This window comes from Cyprinus carpio, chromosome A17, assembly GCF_018340385.1.
Source record: "Cyprinus carpio isolate SPL01 chromosome A17, ASM1834038v1, whole genome shotgun sequence".
In the NCBI taxonomy this organism is placed as follows: Eukaryota; Metazoa; Chordata; class Actinopteri; order Cypriniformes; family Cyprinidae; genus Cyprinus; species Cyprinus carpio.
The window spans coordinates 7,917,820-7,935,491 of record NC_056588.1 but is presented as its reverse complement, the minus strand read 5'-3'; the positions used below and the strand labels follow the sequence as shown (position 1 = coordinate 7,935,491).

At 33.6% G+C, this 17,672-nt stretch overlaps 1 protein-coding gene and 1 long non-coding RNA gene across 2 annotated transcripts; one reads left to right on the top strand and one right to left on the bottom strand.

The window, feature by feature from the left end:
• Positions 1 to 235: 235 nt before the first annotated feature.
• On the bottom strand, positions 236 to 10,688 carry LOC122148141. The gene is made up of 4 exons (XR_006162114.1): positions 10,518 to 10,688; positions 10,345 to 10,393; positions 534 to 666; positions 236 to 433 (listed from the first exon to the last, which is right to left on the bottom strand). It is a non-coding gene; the product is annotated as an uncharacterized LOC122148141 (long non-coding RNA).
• Positions 10,689 to 10,768: 80 nt separating this feature from the next.
• LOC109071112 (galactocerebrosidase-like) lies at positions 10,769 to 17,342 on the top strand. The gene is made up of 16 exons (XM_042773384.1): positions 10,769 to 10,989; positions 11,151 to 11,219; positions 11,318 to 11,381; positions 11,457 to 11,570; positions 11,708 to 11,847; positions 12,442 to 12,572; positions 12,741 to 12,896; positions 13,024 to 13,148; positions 13,251 to 13,378; positions 13,681 to 13,770; positions 13,861 to 13,950; positions 14,148 to 14,292; positions 14,394 to 14,577; positions 15,159 to 15,322; positions 15,406 to 15,482; positions 15,795 to 17,342. Exons 1-16 carry the CDS (start codon positions 10,849 to 10,851, stop codon positions 15,939 to 15,941), a joined length of 1,965 nt encoding a protein of 654 aa, XP_042629318.1. The 5' UTR covers positions 10,769 to 10,848; the 3' UTR covers positions 15,942 to 17,342.
• The last annotated feature ends 330 nt before the right edge of the window (positions 17,343 to 17,672 follow it).

Below are 17,672 nucleotides of genomic sequence, written 5' to 3'. Positions count from 1 at the left end.
AAATCCAGATCCTAAAGTGAAAACCAGTCGAGAAGCATAGAGTATATATGTATATTATTATGCACTGCATAATCTGCAGTTTTGCATGGTATAAGAAATGGCTTTTCATCCACAACATATTTTATTTTTCCACTACAAATTACAGTAATATGTTCATGGCAGACAAGTAATTTGCACACATAACAGAGAGGATGCCGGGAAGAATAACACACCACATTATAATAAAAAAAAAATGCTTATTACCACAGAGACTGCCTGGGGAGAAACAGATACTCATCTTTCATTAAAACATCCACTGCTAAATGCACTCGGCCTACAGCTTTGCAACACATCCATGGACCTGAAAACACACCGGCTGTTGCTTTCTGAATGCGATCGATGTGATTATCCAGTTCAGTGCAATTGAACGACGCGATAACCAACAAACGCAGGCCTGCAAAACACAAGTTCCACTCAGACCAGTTCTATTAAAGGCTCAGATGCCTTAAAGGAACAGTGTACCCAAAAATTTAAATCTCTGAAAATGTACTCACCCTCAAGCCATCCAAGATGAGTTTGTTTCTTCATCAGAACAGATGTTTGGACTCTCATACTGACGGCACCCATTCACTGCAGAGGATCCATTGATGAGAAAGTGCTGTAATGCTAAATCTCTCCAAATCTGTTCTGAAGAAACAAACAAACTCCTCTACATCTTGGATCTTGAGTAAATTTTCAGTAAATAAACTTATATTTGGGTGAACTACTCTTAATGAATGATTTGAGATTGACATGATCCAGTCATGCATGTAGCTTAAGCCAAAAATGTGGACTTAGTTTGAATAAGCCTGTTAGTGAATATGTCACAGTTATTAACATTTAATTCAATGCCACATGGAGCAAAAATACTGTTTTACTGCAAAATATGAGGTTGAGGTGAAGTCAAACAAGCCTGACCACTCTGTATGCATGAACTAAATGTGTTAACATCGAATACTACAGTGTACAGTCAAAAAAATAACATGATCCCATGAGTGAAGCACTGTTTTAATCTCTAAAATGACCTTTGGTAATAAATGCTGACTTACAAGTCTAAAAGTGTTCACGTTTGCCCTTACATAACTCCTCTCAAGTGCAACAAGTCATACTGAGATGTCTCTTCTGGCAGACAAAATGCTCAGTTTTAATTAGTAACAGATATCGCCTCCACAAATACCCAGCATTCCAATTTTCCACAAGAGTGTTTCTCTTTCAGCAAAAACGGCCCTTACTCAGACATAAAGAGCTGCAGGAGATTGCTCAGTGTTAGGATCAGAACATCGGGACTTCAAAGAAAAGAAATGTAAATGTGGGAAAGGATTTAAACAAATAAAAGCTAGACTGTCTCATTTATAAACCGGTCATGATGCCAATAAAGCCGATTAATATGATCTATAGATGTTAAATGTTTATATGAATAGTGATCTGATGCATATATTCCTCATTAAGTATTTGATTGTGTAAAAAAAAAAATAGATGTCAAGATCAGACATTTTGTTTTGTTTTGAATTTCAAAAGGAAGTAAAAACCATTTAATTTGTATCTGTGCTTGCTAGCTCTTTTGTGCTCTTATACTGAAATGTAAAACGCTGGATAGAAAATCAGTTCATCATCTTGTACCCTTTTTTTATTTTATTTTTTTTTTGACTATGAAGTCAAAATGAAGTACAGCATGCAAATGAGCTGTAGATTAGGAAAAAAAAAACTTCTACTGTACTTTGTAATTTTTTATTTGTAGCACATAAGGGCTCCTTGTGTTTATTCAACATGAAATTTTTTTTTTTTTTTTAATAGTATTAAGCCATGTAAGGTTGATTCTTAGCCTGCAACAGAAAAACAAACAAACAAACAAAAAAATATTTATCTATAGACCTCATATCTATGTTAGTATACTCTTAAACATTTACTACATTAACTTTTAGTGGATATACAATTATTAAAATATATAATTAAAAATACAACATTTACATTCTGTTTCTCTTCCTGCACAACAAATTTCTGTCCAATCAAATGCTCTCTATAATTAGAATATCCCATCCTCTAATACCACCAACAAACCAGCAAGTAGCAAATCATGTTTTGTGTCGAAATGGCTTGTCAAACCATTTCAGCTCTCAACTTAAGTATATTCCTTCATCTTTAGTTACTGTTATTTAAAAACACTGTCGTCAGATTATTTCCATGTTCGTTCATTTTATTTATTTATTTTTTTTCTGATCACATGTAGATGAAACAAAAAGCCCATTCAACAACCAATTCTTTCAGCGAGATAAATGACAGTAGTTTTAATATGGTCAACAAGTCAACATGATTATATTCTTTTGGTAGCGGCATTGATTCATCAGCCTGTCTCACATTGATCTGTAATGCAATTTAAAGCAAACAGTTCAGATGATTTGACACCATCAACAGATCTGCCCTTTGTAGGGGACGAATTAAGCCCACTACAGTTATGATCTCACAGTCTCATATTGTATCAGTGACACAGCTCTGCAAGAACCTGCATGTAAACATGTTTTTTCTCTCCGTATCCATTGTTCAAGCTGGATAGGAGGTTTGGAACATTGTCACAAAAATGTGCTTCATATAGAACATAACAAATGTGCATAACTTAATTTATACAAAGTTTAAAAAGTTTATACGTCAGGACATTTAATATAATTTTACAGTAAAACAAACAAACAAACAAACAAAAAAAAACTTATAATTTACAATGAAAAAAAAAAGTTGCTTCACTTTTTTTTTTAAATCAGTTATGTACATTAGGGTTTTATGCTTATGTATGTTCATGCTGTTAGAGCTGTGCAAGAACCTGCATTCAATCTATATGAGCTATAGAACATCGTCAGATGAATTACTAAATGTGTAATATTATATTAGCATTATACTATATTGGGTGTCTGAGATGTTGAAAATGAGAAAAATCAAAATAAAAAAAATTAGTTCACAAACACCAGGTTGTCAAGTATGTCATCTTTGTGTTCATTTTAATTTTTAAATATATTTATAGTATTTTAAACAAAAACAAATGTTTCAGTGGCTCATAAATTGTCAAGTGGTGTAACCATAAAGTAAAAATTAATCAAATATATTTTCAAACACCATGAATATGACTTCAGTGCACAAAAATAATGCACTTTTTACTTAAAAATAACTTATTTAAAACATAAAAGTGAAAAACATAAAAAAAAAAAATCCCTGTCAAAAATATCAAATCACTGTCAAAAGAATACACTCATGTCATTGATACTATTGTGTGTGTTTTTCATATGCATTTGCATACTCATTAAATGTCTTCTCTCAAATCTCATTTTTGCTGCACAGCATGCCGCATCGCATTGTTTCCTGTTTATTTGTTTTTGTTATTTTCAATTATCGCGGATGAATGATATATCTGTGTAAACTGCCAATCATACGCCAGTTGTAATCATCCTTGTCATAAGCACGGTTCAGCGACGTCAATCAAATTCACATTTCCTGGTGTTACCGTGACAAACTGTGTGTATGACTGAGAGGTCTGATCCTCAGCAGACTCCAGCGTGCAATGAAGAAACCACTTCTAACCTGATATCCACACAGACTCCTCTGTCCCCTTCAACACCTGACAGATAATATTTCATAATTTTTCTAGATACAGAGGGTGGAGAGATTTTATGTCCAGGGGCACATTGTGTGTTTCCACCCCTGGGTTGAGGTTGAATAGTGTCTGTGTTGCTCTGTCACTGGCCATATGTACACTTTTAGATGGCGGTGCCCCTGAGGCATCATCTGCCTCTTTCCTGAAGCACTTTACAACAAAAATAAGAGGAAATCGAATGGCACTTTGGTGTTTTTGGATGCCTCCTGTGGTTCCCTGCCACTATTTCTTTCTCAATGTCTTAGCCTACAAAACAGCCTCGTCAAGCGGCAATCACAACAACCCTATGCCCAGCGAGCCTGTCAGTGGATTGAACTGATATACACTGTGAAAAAAAAAAAAAAAAAAAAAAAAGTAATTTTAACAGATCAATACACCTCCTTTGGATTCACAACATGTTAAGGTCATGAGGGAGCACAGATAAGCATATAGATTATTGTTAAATAGGAAATGCCAATACAAGGCCATGCTGTTTTCTTTTAATAATCCTTTTTGAGATCCTAAAGAGCCGATAAATGACTGGTGATGGGTGGTTAATCCTGTCTATAGTAAAGACTCCAGCCTGGCCAGGTCTCACACTCATCTCACTTTATCCAGGCATCATAATTTATTGATAGAAAAACTTGCATCCGTTTTCCATAATCCATCTGTAAATTGCAAGTCTGCTTCTAATAAAACGATCTGTTGATTCAAATATGTATTGCTTTCTGTGCTGTGCATTCAAGCGTTACATAAGGGAGTTTTACTCCCTGGACTTGATCCGAAATACTGAAGCAATGATTAGTCTTTGTACCGTATGGATTTCTTACGGTACATTACAAAACTCATAAAAGTTTAAAAGAAGTAGTAGATAAAAACTGCTACCTGTTTAAAGCCAAAAGTGGTTTGAAGATACATAATTTCATACTTTCCTCTTAAACCAGACTGATCACATTGAATCAGATTCCACAATATGTATTCATGGCACGTTTATATATCGCACTGGGTTGTAAAATGGCTTATGCAATCATGATCATTGAGGGAGATTCTGATGGAATATCCCTCTTGGCAGAAACCTGGAGGTGGAACTTTAAGTTCAAGCAATTTTCAGAGGCAAACTATCCATCACAGTTCGTGTCTTTGAAAAAAGCAAAACTAGGCAATGCCATCCAGAAGCCTGAGAATCAATTATTTTGTAAATACAAGATAAAATGCACAAATACACATAAAAATCAAATTAAAAAAAAATTAAATAATCTCAACAAAACAAAGGATAAAAATATTCTCCAAAAAATAATAAAAACCTCTGTTCCCAAAAATAATAAATCGAGCTTTCAGAATTATTGTTTTGATTAAATAAATTTAGCCTTGAGATATTTTCAAAAACATAAAAAAAAGATGAAACTATATTTCATAAAAATTAATGAAAATTAATGAAATATAACAAATAGCCCTGATATTTAATGTCAGGGCTATTTGTTATATTTTCATTGGGACAACACATTTCACATGTTGTAATTTTATACAATTTAATTTAATACAATTCCAAATCAATATTTTCAGACTTTTCTGTAAAATCTCCCATTTTGGATTTTCTGTGAATTATTTTGTTTCATAACTGCTGAAATTTTTCAACTTTACTATTGCATATTCTATAACTGCTTGTTTAATGGTGGTTTACATCGGGATAACTTACACCATATAATGTGACAACATGCCCCACTGGGCCATAAAAGTGGGAATGTTCAATAGCTTTTTGTAGAAAAAAAAAAAAAAAAAAACTATACATATACTTGCTTCCAGAAAATAAACGAATAAACAAATAAACGATTAAATCACATACAATGTTGGTACTAACTAAATCTAAGCACCTTAATTAATGACAAATGATTTAATCAGATTCAATGTTGGTGCTAACTAAATCTAAGCACCTTAATTAATTACTTTAATAAAGGTTAGTTTTCAAAACAACAAACAAGATGTCTGCTGAAATGAAGGTTTAAAGCTTACAGAGTGAAAACTGTCTGAAAGGTAATGAAAAGAGGAAGTGAGGTTTGTGGCTTGATAGTACCTCCAGAGTCATAAACACTCAAGGTTGATGGCCTTACACAGAACTCAATGCAGTCAGGTCCACTTCACTAATGAAAGAAGTCATGACTATTCTTGAATAAAATACACACACATGTACACACCCCAACACAAAAACTCACATAAACACCAGCAGAAGCTATCAAATTAATTTCTGAAGCAGTACAGTTTAAATCTGAATCCCTTCTGCAGCCCTGACCTGCTGCCAATGCATATTTAATCAAGATGAATAACCTTTTTTGCAGCCTTTGTGTTTTCTGCAGCCCGACCAATGATATGCATGGCCTATGCTTTAAGTGATTGCTTCTGGAAGCCAAAGGAGCGAATTCATTCATTTCAGGACACTAAAATGTTTTCAAAAACATGGTTACACTATCGTGGTAAGGAAATTATCACAGTAGCCATTTGAACCATGATGTAAAGTAGGTTGGGACACATCTGAGGAATCTTCTATGTGCCATCTTTCAAACCTTCTCCATTCTGCTTTTAAGCTTAAAGACATTAAACACGTCAAAGAATAAAGAACAATTTCAGAATATAACTGCTTGTTTGCTTAAACATAAGGATAAAGGTAGCCTTTACTCCTCCACTTTACACATTGGGGTTCTGATGACCCTGTCGGGGTTTATTTCGCAATAATGACCGGCTGACAGTACATTATCCAACATTATAAGATGGCTACTATAAATACCGAAAATGCACAAAACAATCATTCTAGCACCAAAACAAACGCAAATTGATAGATTTGCGTTCATCGTATATATCCACATTCACAACATCATATAGAACACTCTAATGGTGCACAAAACACATCACAGAGATAACATAAAAAAAAAAAAAACACACAAAAACAACCACAACATCAAAAAAAATCTACTAGTAAAAAACTGAACTTTCTTTAAGGCCAGAGTTTTCAAGTTGGGAGAATGTCAGTGAGAAAGTATGTGGACATAACTGATGCTGCGTCTCTATTGATGGTAAATTTATTTGATTGTTTTTTTTTTTTTGTTTTTTGTTTTTTTTTACATTTACAATAAAACTAGCTAAGTTGCATGAACAAAACACATTAGTACTTATTTAGCTTCATAAATTGAATAAAAGCATAAAAACATCTTGTTCTGGGTTATTATAGTTAACTGAAATAAAATAAAAACATAAATTGTAACTAAAAACTAAAACTGAAATAAAAAAGAAAAAACTATATATTTACATATTTAAAAACAACAGAAAATACAAAAATAAAATAGAATTCAAAATACTAATAACAAAATATATCTCAACAGAAATATATATATATATATATATATATATATCTATCATATATATTATATATATATATATATATATATATATATATATATATAATTCAAAATACTAATAACAAAAAATATCTCAATTATACTAAAATAACACTAGTGATTAGTGAATGCACCTGACGTCATAATTCCCAACTCGTAAATACGAACTTCCCACGAGGACATGAATGCCATGATATACAGTATGTGCGGCATTCCCATGGGTGACAGTAAATATTAGGAAATATCTGACTGCTGAACACTGCCACTGACCAATAAGAATCATGCATCTCATTGCTTGAACAATCTAATTAGCATGCAGCACATCTACCCATCCATTCTAAAGATATTCCAGTCACATCCTTGGAAAAACAAGAGGGTCATAACCAGATCCCTAAACCAAATCATAGGCTCTTGTATGGACTCCTTTGCACTTCCTATAGTCTCCCAATGATCAATACAATGTCCTTTCACAACAAGTCAAACGGATTACTCATATGCATACAATTAATATATAGGAGGGTGTCTGTATGAAATCTCTATACAAAGCCATTTGCAATTGTCCACATTCAGTTGTGCTCCACAGAGTCAAAGAAGGAGATAACGGTCAGTCGTTCAAAGCTCTATCCATGTAGGCGTACAGAAAGGTGACAACCCAAAGAAAAAAAATCTGCTAGGAATACATAACTACAAGTAGAAAATAAAAAAGACAAATAAGTGCCAATGTGAGCAATAAAAAGATGTCAGGCTGACATGACTCTCTCTCACATACACACACACACACACACACACACACACACACACACACACACAAAACACCTCGAATTACTTGAATACAGGGTCAGGCAATACATTGTTGACCAACTGTATAATGCATCAGTGTCTGACTTAAAATGGTCAAAGAGATCGACTCTCTCTGGAATAAAGAACATCCTGCTTTCTTCTGCAACTGTGTTGCCATTAATTAACATCTGAAAAGGGCACACAGAAAGAATAAAACACTTAAAAAAAAAAAAAAAATGTAAGAGACCGGATGTAAGAGAGGTCATGGCAGTGATTTAAGAGCCACATACATGCTTTGTATGTGTCAATCTGTCATATCTGTTTCATGCTGCTAAAATTACATGGCAGAGGCTTTTTATTTTTGCACTATGATGTCAAATGATGATGAAACATAAACAGATGCCCTCTTAAACCTCCTCACCTCACCAAGGTAACATGCTGAAATAATATAGTCATTTACACCCAAAAAATCTGAGGTTCAGTGTTGTCCTGGTAAATTCTGAATACATGTGAATGTACAAATGAAACGTATGAACTTCACTGCATTAGATACAATATCAAACCAAGTGGTATTTGCAAACAAGTGATGCTAGAGGGTTTTTTTTTTTTTTCCAATATGACTTTTTTGTTCTGTTTATTTGTATGTATTTGTTGCTTGAAAAGTGTGCTGATATAGGAATACATCACTTGTGATATTATTTGTACATTTCTTTTGTCACAAAAATAAATTAATTAATTAATAAACCCTTTATAGAACCGACAATGTCTTTGAAAATATCTCTTTTGATTATTTCTTAACTAGAGTTGTTTTAATTTGGTCTGGCGTCATGCTATTAAAAGCATCTGACCACTGAGGAAAGTCATTGTAAGTCATTTCCAAATCATCACTGTATAATTATGCTTTCCCTTTGCTTGTGCAACACAAGTTCTTGTTCTCTTCTTTCTTACAGATATTCCCAGCAGAATACTGTCTAAGCAATTAAAGGAACCCCTGATGTAATTACAGAGCTTGATACCAATCTTTGATCATAAAAAAAGGAGAAGGGTTGAAGGAAACCGACAGTGCTTGTAAATGGCCTACTGAAAAGAACAAAAGAAAAAAGAGAGGGGGGAAAATATATAGGGGGAAAAAACGAAAAAGGGAAGGAAATAATTAACTTGATTTATTTCGCATACCCCCCTGTGGTCATATCTTGCATTGGATTTATTAACTTGATTTATTTCGCATAAAAAAAAATAACAATTTTGTATTTAATAAACATTCCCTCCAGATAATGTATATTTAGACATCTAAGAAAAAAGAAAACACAATAATTAACTACAGCAATCATAAAACAAAAATCAATAAAAGCACATAAAAACAAAACAAAAAATAAAAATAAAAAACAATAACATTACATAAAAAAAAAAAAACATTTCAATTAATAAAAAAAAAAAAACATTTCAATTACTATTGTCATTTTGCTACCTAAAAATAATAGTAATAATACAATAAAATAGTTCATATCTACAAATAAAACTGACACTGTGCAGCTATTTTCTCTTTCCCACATTCTTATCAGATAGGAGCTCATATTTCTAAGATATCAAACCATCAATCAATAAACCAAAATCCTATATCTAGTGACCTTGCTGTTCCTTCCCCCAGAACAGACTGATAAATGAGGTACAGATGGTAGAAGTATAATAAAAAAAAAAAAAAAAAAAAAAAAACCTTTTTCAAATATAAGTAATCAATGCATCCAAATCGTGTTATAAGCCTCTGCAGGAGAACACTGTAAATAAAGTAGTCTGTAAAGCTGACTTGGCAGCTCCACAAATCTGAGAAAATTCATACCATCTATGAGAAATCCCTTCACATCTGACTCGCAATGAAAACGTAGACTGAAAAATGAAATGGGTTATGAAAGATGACATGTTCTGTGTGGATACTATCAAAGAAAGAAACTGAATATCAAATTTAGGCAATGCTTTTCTCCTCTCTGAAATTGTTTCCAAAAAATTGAGGAAAGACCACATGGCACCATCACAATGTCAGAGATAATGACGCCTTTAACAATGGCCTACAGTAATACAGAAAAGCATATTACTACAGACACCCCTCGAGTCACAAGAAGGACATTCATATGGGCTAGGGCCTTCATACTGCTATTAGATTTCAACAGGCGGTGAACATATTTCCCTTTCTGCCCCCACCAAAATCGACTACAGTTTTACAGAATTACAATATTTGGTTGTAGGCCATCATCTGACATCAAGGATTATTTTATAAAAATGTTTTCTTCTGATCAACTAATGAAGAAGAAAAAAAAATTAATAAAATTGTGAGCCCAAAAGAAGTCCTACAAACCAACCGCAAACTACAAACCAACAAAAACTGTTCTGGATGCCAACATGATTGAGTGAACATGCTTTTTAAGCCTCATTTTGATATGATCAAAACTGTAACTATATATATACATACATACTTGTACATACATTTTGGGTAATACCACAAAACTTTGGTAATACCGCAACACATCACAGAATATCGCAAATACTTACAGATGATAAATTGTTGATTGTTGCTTTCCCACCAAAATGATGTCACTTCCTGCAAGACGATGACTTTTATTAATTAAAGGAATTTTGCACACTAAACTAACTCTTAACTAAAACTAAGACTAAAACATTATTTATTTGAAACCTTTGACAAGAGAAAGGACAAATTAAGAAACCTGGAATATTTCCCAATAAATGGTCCGTTTTTAAAACTTAGAAACTATAGCACACAGCACCGGGAAACATGGCAAAAATAAGTTAAAAAAAATAAAATAAATAAAAGGTGACTTCTTTCTAAATACATACAATATAATAACATTTATTCGTTTCCCCGCTCAAAATGCTTTACTGTGGTTTCTTACTCAAAATAAACCACGCCCCCATAGATGACGCGAGCCCACTGACTGGAGACGCTCGTGAGGGGCGTGGTTCGGCTTATCACGGCACCGCCTACATGCGGAACATGCAAGTCAGCTGATATAATGTTGTAGGAAAGCGCAAGTTAGAATGAACATAGGAAATCAGTGTTGGGTGTTTTGGGGTATTTTTCTCTATATCAGTGTTTGTTTAGGCGTGGACTACGATTTAGATGATAGAACGGGATTAGGACGATCGTTTGATGGCATTGGTGCTTTAAGCGGTGGTGGGGTGAGTGTTTTACTTTTGTGCGCTTCATTTTTCGGCGTTTCTGAAGTGCTTAGTCAGTAAAACAATTTACAGAAAACGCTAACGTCTGCATAACAAAAAAAATAAATAAATAAATAAAATAAAATAAAAAACTGTGTTATAATGTTTTTTTTTTTTTACAGGCGACATCGCGTTTGCTCGTCAATTATGCCGAGCCATACCGGAGTCAGATTCTAGACTATCTATTCAAGGTGTGTTTGCTTGGAAAGGAATCTGATCAGACTACATTTATGTAATAAATAATGTATTTATATTATAGACTGTATACATGTCAATCTGTATTTAACAGCCTAAATTTGGAGCCTCATTACAAATTCTGAAGGTTGAAATAGGAGGCGATGCTCAGACTACAGGTACATAGATCTCTTTCACTTTAAAACTGTGTGTTTGCATTATCCGCATGACCTATTAAATGTAATCATTTACAGATGGAACTGAGCCCTCACACATGCACTATGAAGATGATGAGAATTATTTTAGAGGATATGAATGGTGGCTTATGAGGGAAGCTAAGAAGAGGAATCCAAACATCACACTTATAGGTAAAAAAAATAAAAAAATAAAATGCACATCAAACAGGGAAAACATGCAAAAGAACATACAATGCTGTTGTACTTATGCATTCAGTCCCAAAATGTAATATTAGTAGTTTCCACCTTTAATAATTTGTTTTTAACAGGTCTACCGTGGGCTTTTCCAGGATGGGTTGGAAATGGTGAAAACTGGCCATATAGTTTCCCTGATATCACTGCTTCTTATGTGGTTTCATGGATTCTTGGGGCAAAGCAGTACCATGACTTGGATATTGATTATGTCGGGGTGAATGCTTCTCATTTATTCCCATAAACTTTAAGTTTTTCTGTAATCATATTCTTTGTTAATCTGAACATCTGATTTTTTTTTTTTTTTTTTTTTTTCACAGATATGGAATGAAAGACACCTTCAAAAATAATTACAAAAACATAATTATTTGGTAATATTTAGTTTGTGTTAAATTAATAAATGTACACTAATTAATAAATGTACACTACTTTAAAAAAATAAATATATACTAAATTAAAAAATTTACAATACTGATTAAATTTTTTTATATTTTATGTTTATATATATATATATATATTATTAATAAATATAAAAAATATTAAGCAGCAAAAGTGTTTTTCAACATTGATAATAATAAGAAATGTTTCTTGAGCAGCAAGTCAGCATGTTTCTGAAGGATCATGGAACTCAGTTTTGAACAGGATTAACAAATGTATATAAAAGTTGTTTTATGCATTTACGTTTCCCATTCAAAAAAAATTTTTTTACATTGAAACTTAAGTTTCAGTCAAAGTGCATATACAGCACATGAAACTTAAGTTTCAGTCAAAAATGACCTTGTATATCTTCTTTCTCTGCTTTGTTTGCTAGCTTTTGCGGTATACACTGGATAAAAGAGGTCTGGAGAGAGTTAAAATCATTGCCAGCGATAACCTCTGGGAGCCGATCACGTCTGTTGTAATTGCTGATAAAGAGCTACAGGATGCTGTTGAAATCTTAGGGTAAATCTTTTTTTTTTTTTTTTTTTTTTTTTTAATGAATCCTTATTAAAATGTACACATACTGTTTTAAAATAATAATCAATGGGGAAAAAATACTCTAGCAATACTTTTAAATATGTTAAAGTGTGGTGATGTGAGATCTTGATGTTGGAATCGTCTGACTGACAGGGTTCATTATCCTGGCACCAACACTGTGCCTAAGGCCCTGAAGACTGGCAAGAAACTGTGGTCCTCTGAAGACTACAGCACTTTTAATGACAATGTTGGCGGAGGCTGCTGGGCACGAATTCTCAACCAGAACTATGTCAATGGCAAAATGACAGCGTATGACAACTCTGATATGATCTGAATCATGTAGCATTTCCCAGTTTATAAGGAAGACTAGTATACATTCAATTCAGACATATAAATGTGTTCAGTGATGAGAAAAACGGTTTGTGTTTGCTTTTAGGACCATATCTTGGAATCTTGTTTCTAGTTATTATGATGACCTTCCCTTTGGAAGGGATGGACTAATGACTGCAAATGAGCCATGGAGTGGAAATTATGTTGTTGAGTCCCCTATTTGGATAACAGGTAATGTACTTTTACATACTCTATATATGCATGAATATTATATGCATCATATAAATAATGTGTGATACAACTATCAAAGTATTTGATTCATAAAATTCTAAGCCCATACAACCCAGTTTACGGAACCTGGCTGGGTGTACCTGCAGACAGTGGGACACTTCACACATGGTGGAAGTTATGTTGCACTGACTGATGAGAGAGGAAATCTAACAATAATCACTGAAACTATGGTGAGACTTTTGAAATTGGTTTTCTAAACAATTTTAAACATTTTTATGTTTTTGAAAGAAGTCTCGCATGCTTTGCAAGGCTGCATTCAAAAGAACAGCATTTATTTGAAGTAGAAATCTTTTAACATACATTATAAAGGTCTTTACTGTCTCTTTTGATCAATCTAATGTATCCTTGATGATTAAAAGCATTAAAAAAATCATACTTGCCGCAAACTTTTGAAGGTAGTGTACATATATTATTCTAATGGTCTTTATGTTTGTATGAAAACACATTACTGTATTTTACTTTCTTTTTTTAGACCCATGACCACTCTGTGTGTATAAGACCTCCTCTGCCCCCCTATAATGTTACTGCCCAGAATGTAACATTCCATCTGAAAGGGACTTTTGTAAGTGTTTTTTGTGGTTTAAAGGGTTTATAATGGATAAAATGACTTTACTTAAATCTGCTTAAGTGTATGGAATAACTTTTTTAACAGGCTTCAGTCAGTGAGCTGCAGGTGTGGCATTCAAAGTTTGATTTCAAGACAAACAAGACAGTCCTCTTCCAAAATCTCAGGCCCATTAAAGTAAGTATATACATAAAATCAATTATATAACCCTTTAAAAAGACTTAATATGAGATAATATTTTGATATTGTCTGGGTTCTTAAAAAATACCAATAGGTTCAATAAATTGATTTTACTAATAAATATTTACTCATTTTTATTTAAGTCATATTTGAAATCTAATGTCATATCTCTGTGTGAACTGTGAATGCTTTAGGTAATTGAGGGATCTTTCAGCATAGAGCTTGATGTTGATGAGGTATATACATTTACTACTGTGAGAAATGGTCAGAGAGGGAGTTACCCAGATCCTCCATCCTCTGCTCCCTTTCCTAAATCATACAAAGATGATTTTGATGTATGTAAGTAGCTTAATTTAATTTTTTCCCTCCCTCATTTAATAGTTATTCTAATACTTTTCACTTAGCAATGTGTGCAAATCTAACAACTTCCTGTCTCCCAGCTGGAAATCCATATTTCTCAGAGGCTCCAAACTTTGCAGATCAGACAGGGGTCTTTGAATACTTTACTAACCTGACAGATCCTGGACCCCATGTTTCCACTCTGCGACAGGTGGTCACTCAGCGTCCAGTGACCTGGGTTGCAGATGCTGATCAGACAATAAGTGTTATTGGTGATTATAAATGGTGAGTGCAGCAGTGTTCAACACGGTCTGCATAACATTTGTTAGGATTTTATGGCTATTATGTACACTACCATTCAAAAGTTTGGGGTCGGTCAGATTTTTAAAAATACTTTTATTCTGCAAGGATACATTTGATTAATTAAATCACACAGTAAAATTGTTTTTAATGTTTAAAAAAATGTATCACGCTTTCCACAAAAGTATTAAGTAGCCAACTGTTTTAAACATTGATAATAATAAGAAATGGTTCTTAAGCACCAAATCAGCATATTAGAATGATTTCTGAAGGATCATATGACACTGAAGACTATGGCTGCTAAAAATTCAGCTTTGACATCACAAGATTAAATGAATATATTAAAATAGAAAACACTTATTTTAAATTGTAATAATATTTCATAATATTACAAATTTTTCAGCATTTTTAAAAAAAGAAAAAAAAATGGAGCCTTGATGAGCATAAGAGACTTATTTTAAAAACATAAATAAATACATTTGAATGAAATGTACATAAGAAATAAATAATATTTTACGTAATTTGATTCTTTGCTATTTACCACTCTGTGTCCTAACAATTGTCAGGCATGACCTGATGGTGTCATGTGACATATACATGGAGGCTGTGCACACCGGTGGAGTCTTCATTGCTGTCAGAGTGGACAAAGGTGGAGGTGTCATCCGGAGCACAAGGGGAATCTTTTTCTGGGTGTACGCAGATGGCACCTACAAAGTCACAAATGACCTCAGTAAGCTTCTGAATAATAAAAGCCTTGCTGCTGTAAGTTTACATAAGCCATAGTCATATTTGTAAAACCCTTTGATGGAACAGGTGGAATGACAGTTCTTGCTGAGGGCCTGTCTGGAACTAGAGCACGTGTATGGTACAAACTGACCCTTACAGTCAAGGTTTGTTGAATTAAATATAGAAATGTTCCTAAATATATTTATTGCTGAGTTTTCCCTCTATTGTAGGGTATCTAAACTCTCAGAAAAAAAAGATACAAAAGCTGTTACTGGTGTGGTAATTTTTCAAAAGGCACACCTTTGTACCTAAAGAGTCCATACTGGTATCTAAAGGTACAGATTAGTACCTAAAGTGTACATATTAGTACCTAAAAGTAACAAAAGGTACCACCCCAGTGGCAGCTTTTGTACCTTTTTTTCTAAGAGTGCATTGTGTCTTTATTCTCATTTTGCTGCACATACATATGTTTTCAGGGAAACTATGCATCAGCAGATCTCAATGGCTATCCCCTGTGGAAGAATGCAGTGCTCTGGGAGCCACGACATGGATGGGTGGCCATAGGCACTAGTTCATTTGAACTTGCACAGTTTGATAATTTTGCTATAGAGGCCTTAGCCTGATGGGGTTTTGTTTGTTTGTTTGTTTGTTTGTTTGTTTGTTTGTTTGTTTTTTTTTTGGCCCTTGTTGTGTCACTGTAAACAGGCAAACTGGAAACAAACATTTTCAGGTGTGTGACTGATGTGATTATGAAGAGATTTAATGAGTTGTTAATTCTTAAAGGTTTCCATTTAAACCACTTGTGTGATTTAAAATGTATGAAAACTGACAATGTGAGTTTTCTAAGAACTTTTTTTTATTAAATTATTTTGAATGTATTTTTTTTTCATATAAATGTCTAAGTTGTACAAAATATCTTGCATTGTGTGCCATTTAAAGTGAAAGTGACATGACATACAGCCAAGTATGGTGACCCATACTCAGAATTTGTGCTTTGCATTTAACCCATCCAAAGTGAGCACACACAGCAGTGAACACACACACACCCGGAGCAGTGGGCAGCCATTTATGCTGCAGCGCCCAGGGAGCAGTTGGGGGTTCGGTGCTTTGCTCAAGTACCTAAAGTAGGGTGAGCTGTACAAAATTGCAACAGTATATTCATGACAAAGCACTATTTTATTTTTTTTATTTTTTATAATTATCAAATCATAACCCTCGTAAATGTAAATATATAGTGAAATAATATTTGTATTTTTTATGTAAAAATTATTTGAATAATGAAATTTTTTTACATAAAGACAGTACATTTACAGTTGTTTTGTGTAGTTTAAGAAGGCTTATTACAAAACATCAAACCTAGAGCAAATTTGAATAGTTTTGTCTGCTCTAACCAGCTTGATCAAAGTCAACCGAGTCTCTGCCCCATCAGCGATTAGTCCAGAAGAGCCATCCTCCAGCTCATCTTGGACCAGATAATGACCACAACTGACCAGCATAATCACTTGTGGTCAAATTTGGCAAAACTGTAAGCAAGAACCTTTGCAGGATGATATTCAGTTTTCATTTAAAATTAGTGCAATATTAAACAGCTGTACACACTATTTATAAATAATATTTGCAACACTTCAGGTGAGCAGTACTTTAAAAGTGTGAAGTTCATATTTATTTATGAAGATTTTCAGAGAAGCTCCCTGTTCTCTACATACGTTGTTGCATCAGGCCTGCAGTATGGAATCGGAGAACATATCTTTAATTTATTTTATAAGCCCAGTCCATTTTCTGCATCCTGGGACCACCTGCTGTTGGGAATAGCACTATAGTGGAGAGGATATGCAAGCATTACAAACTTCATCATGTTAAGCTTAAGGAGACGATCACTGAAACATTAGAAAACCTGGTCAGTGTTTTACAACACAATTTTATTCACAACCATCAATTCATGTTCATTTGATTCAGATATTATTTGAAAAGATAGTTCACCCAAAAATGAAAGTTCTGTCATCTTTTACTGTTGAATCATCGCTTGCGGTTCCAAACCTGTATGAGTTTCTTTTTTCCGTTGAATATATATCTGAAGAAGATATTTTAAAGAATGTTAGTAACCAAACTTGACTTCCAGGAGGAAGTCAACACGAGGGTAAGTAAATGATGACCAAATTTTAGTTTTTGAGTGAACTGTCCCTTTAAAAAGCAAAAAAATCAAATAAAGTGAAGTAAATAGATCCCTGTAGTGACATCCTTTCTGTTTATATACATTGAAAAACAAACTCAGGACTAAACCCTGTATGAACCAGGACTTTGTTTTGGACGGTTTTCCAAAGACATATGAGCAGGCGAAGGAGTTATTTACTGAG

Bases quoted from the DNA above. Each gene is read 5' to 3' on its own strand.
- LOC109071112 (XM_042773384.1), top strand. From the start codon at position 10,849: ATGAACATAGGAAATCAGTGTTGGGTGTTTTGGGGTATTTTTCTCTAT. The intron at 11,848-12,441 runs GTGAATGCTTCT...TTTGTTTGCTAG, and splicing joins TGGATATTGATTATGTCGGG to CTTTTGCGGTATACACTGGA. The intron at 12,573-12,740 runs GTAAATCTTTTT...TCTGACTGACAG, and splicing joins GATGCTGTTGAAATCTTAGG to GGTTCATTATCCTGGCACCA.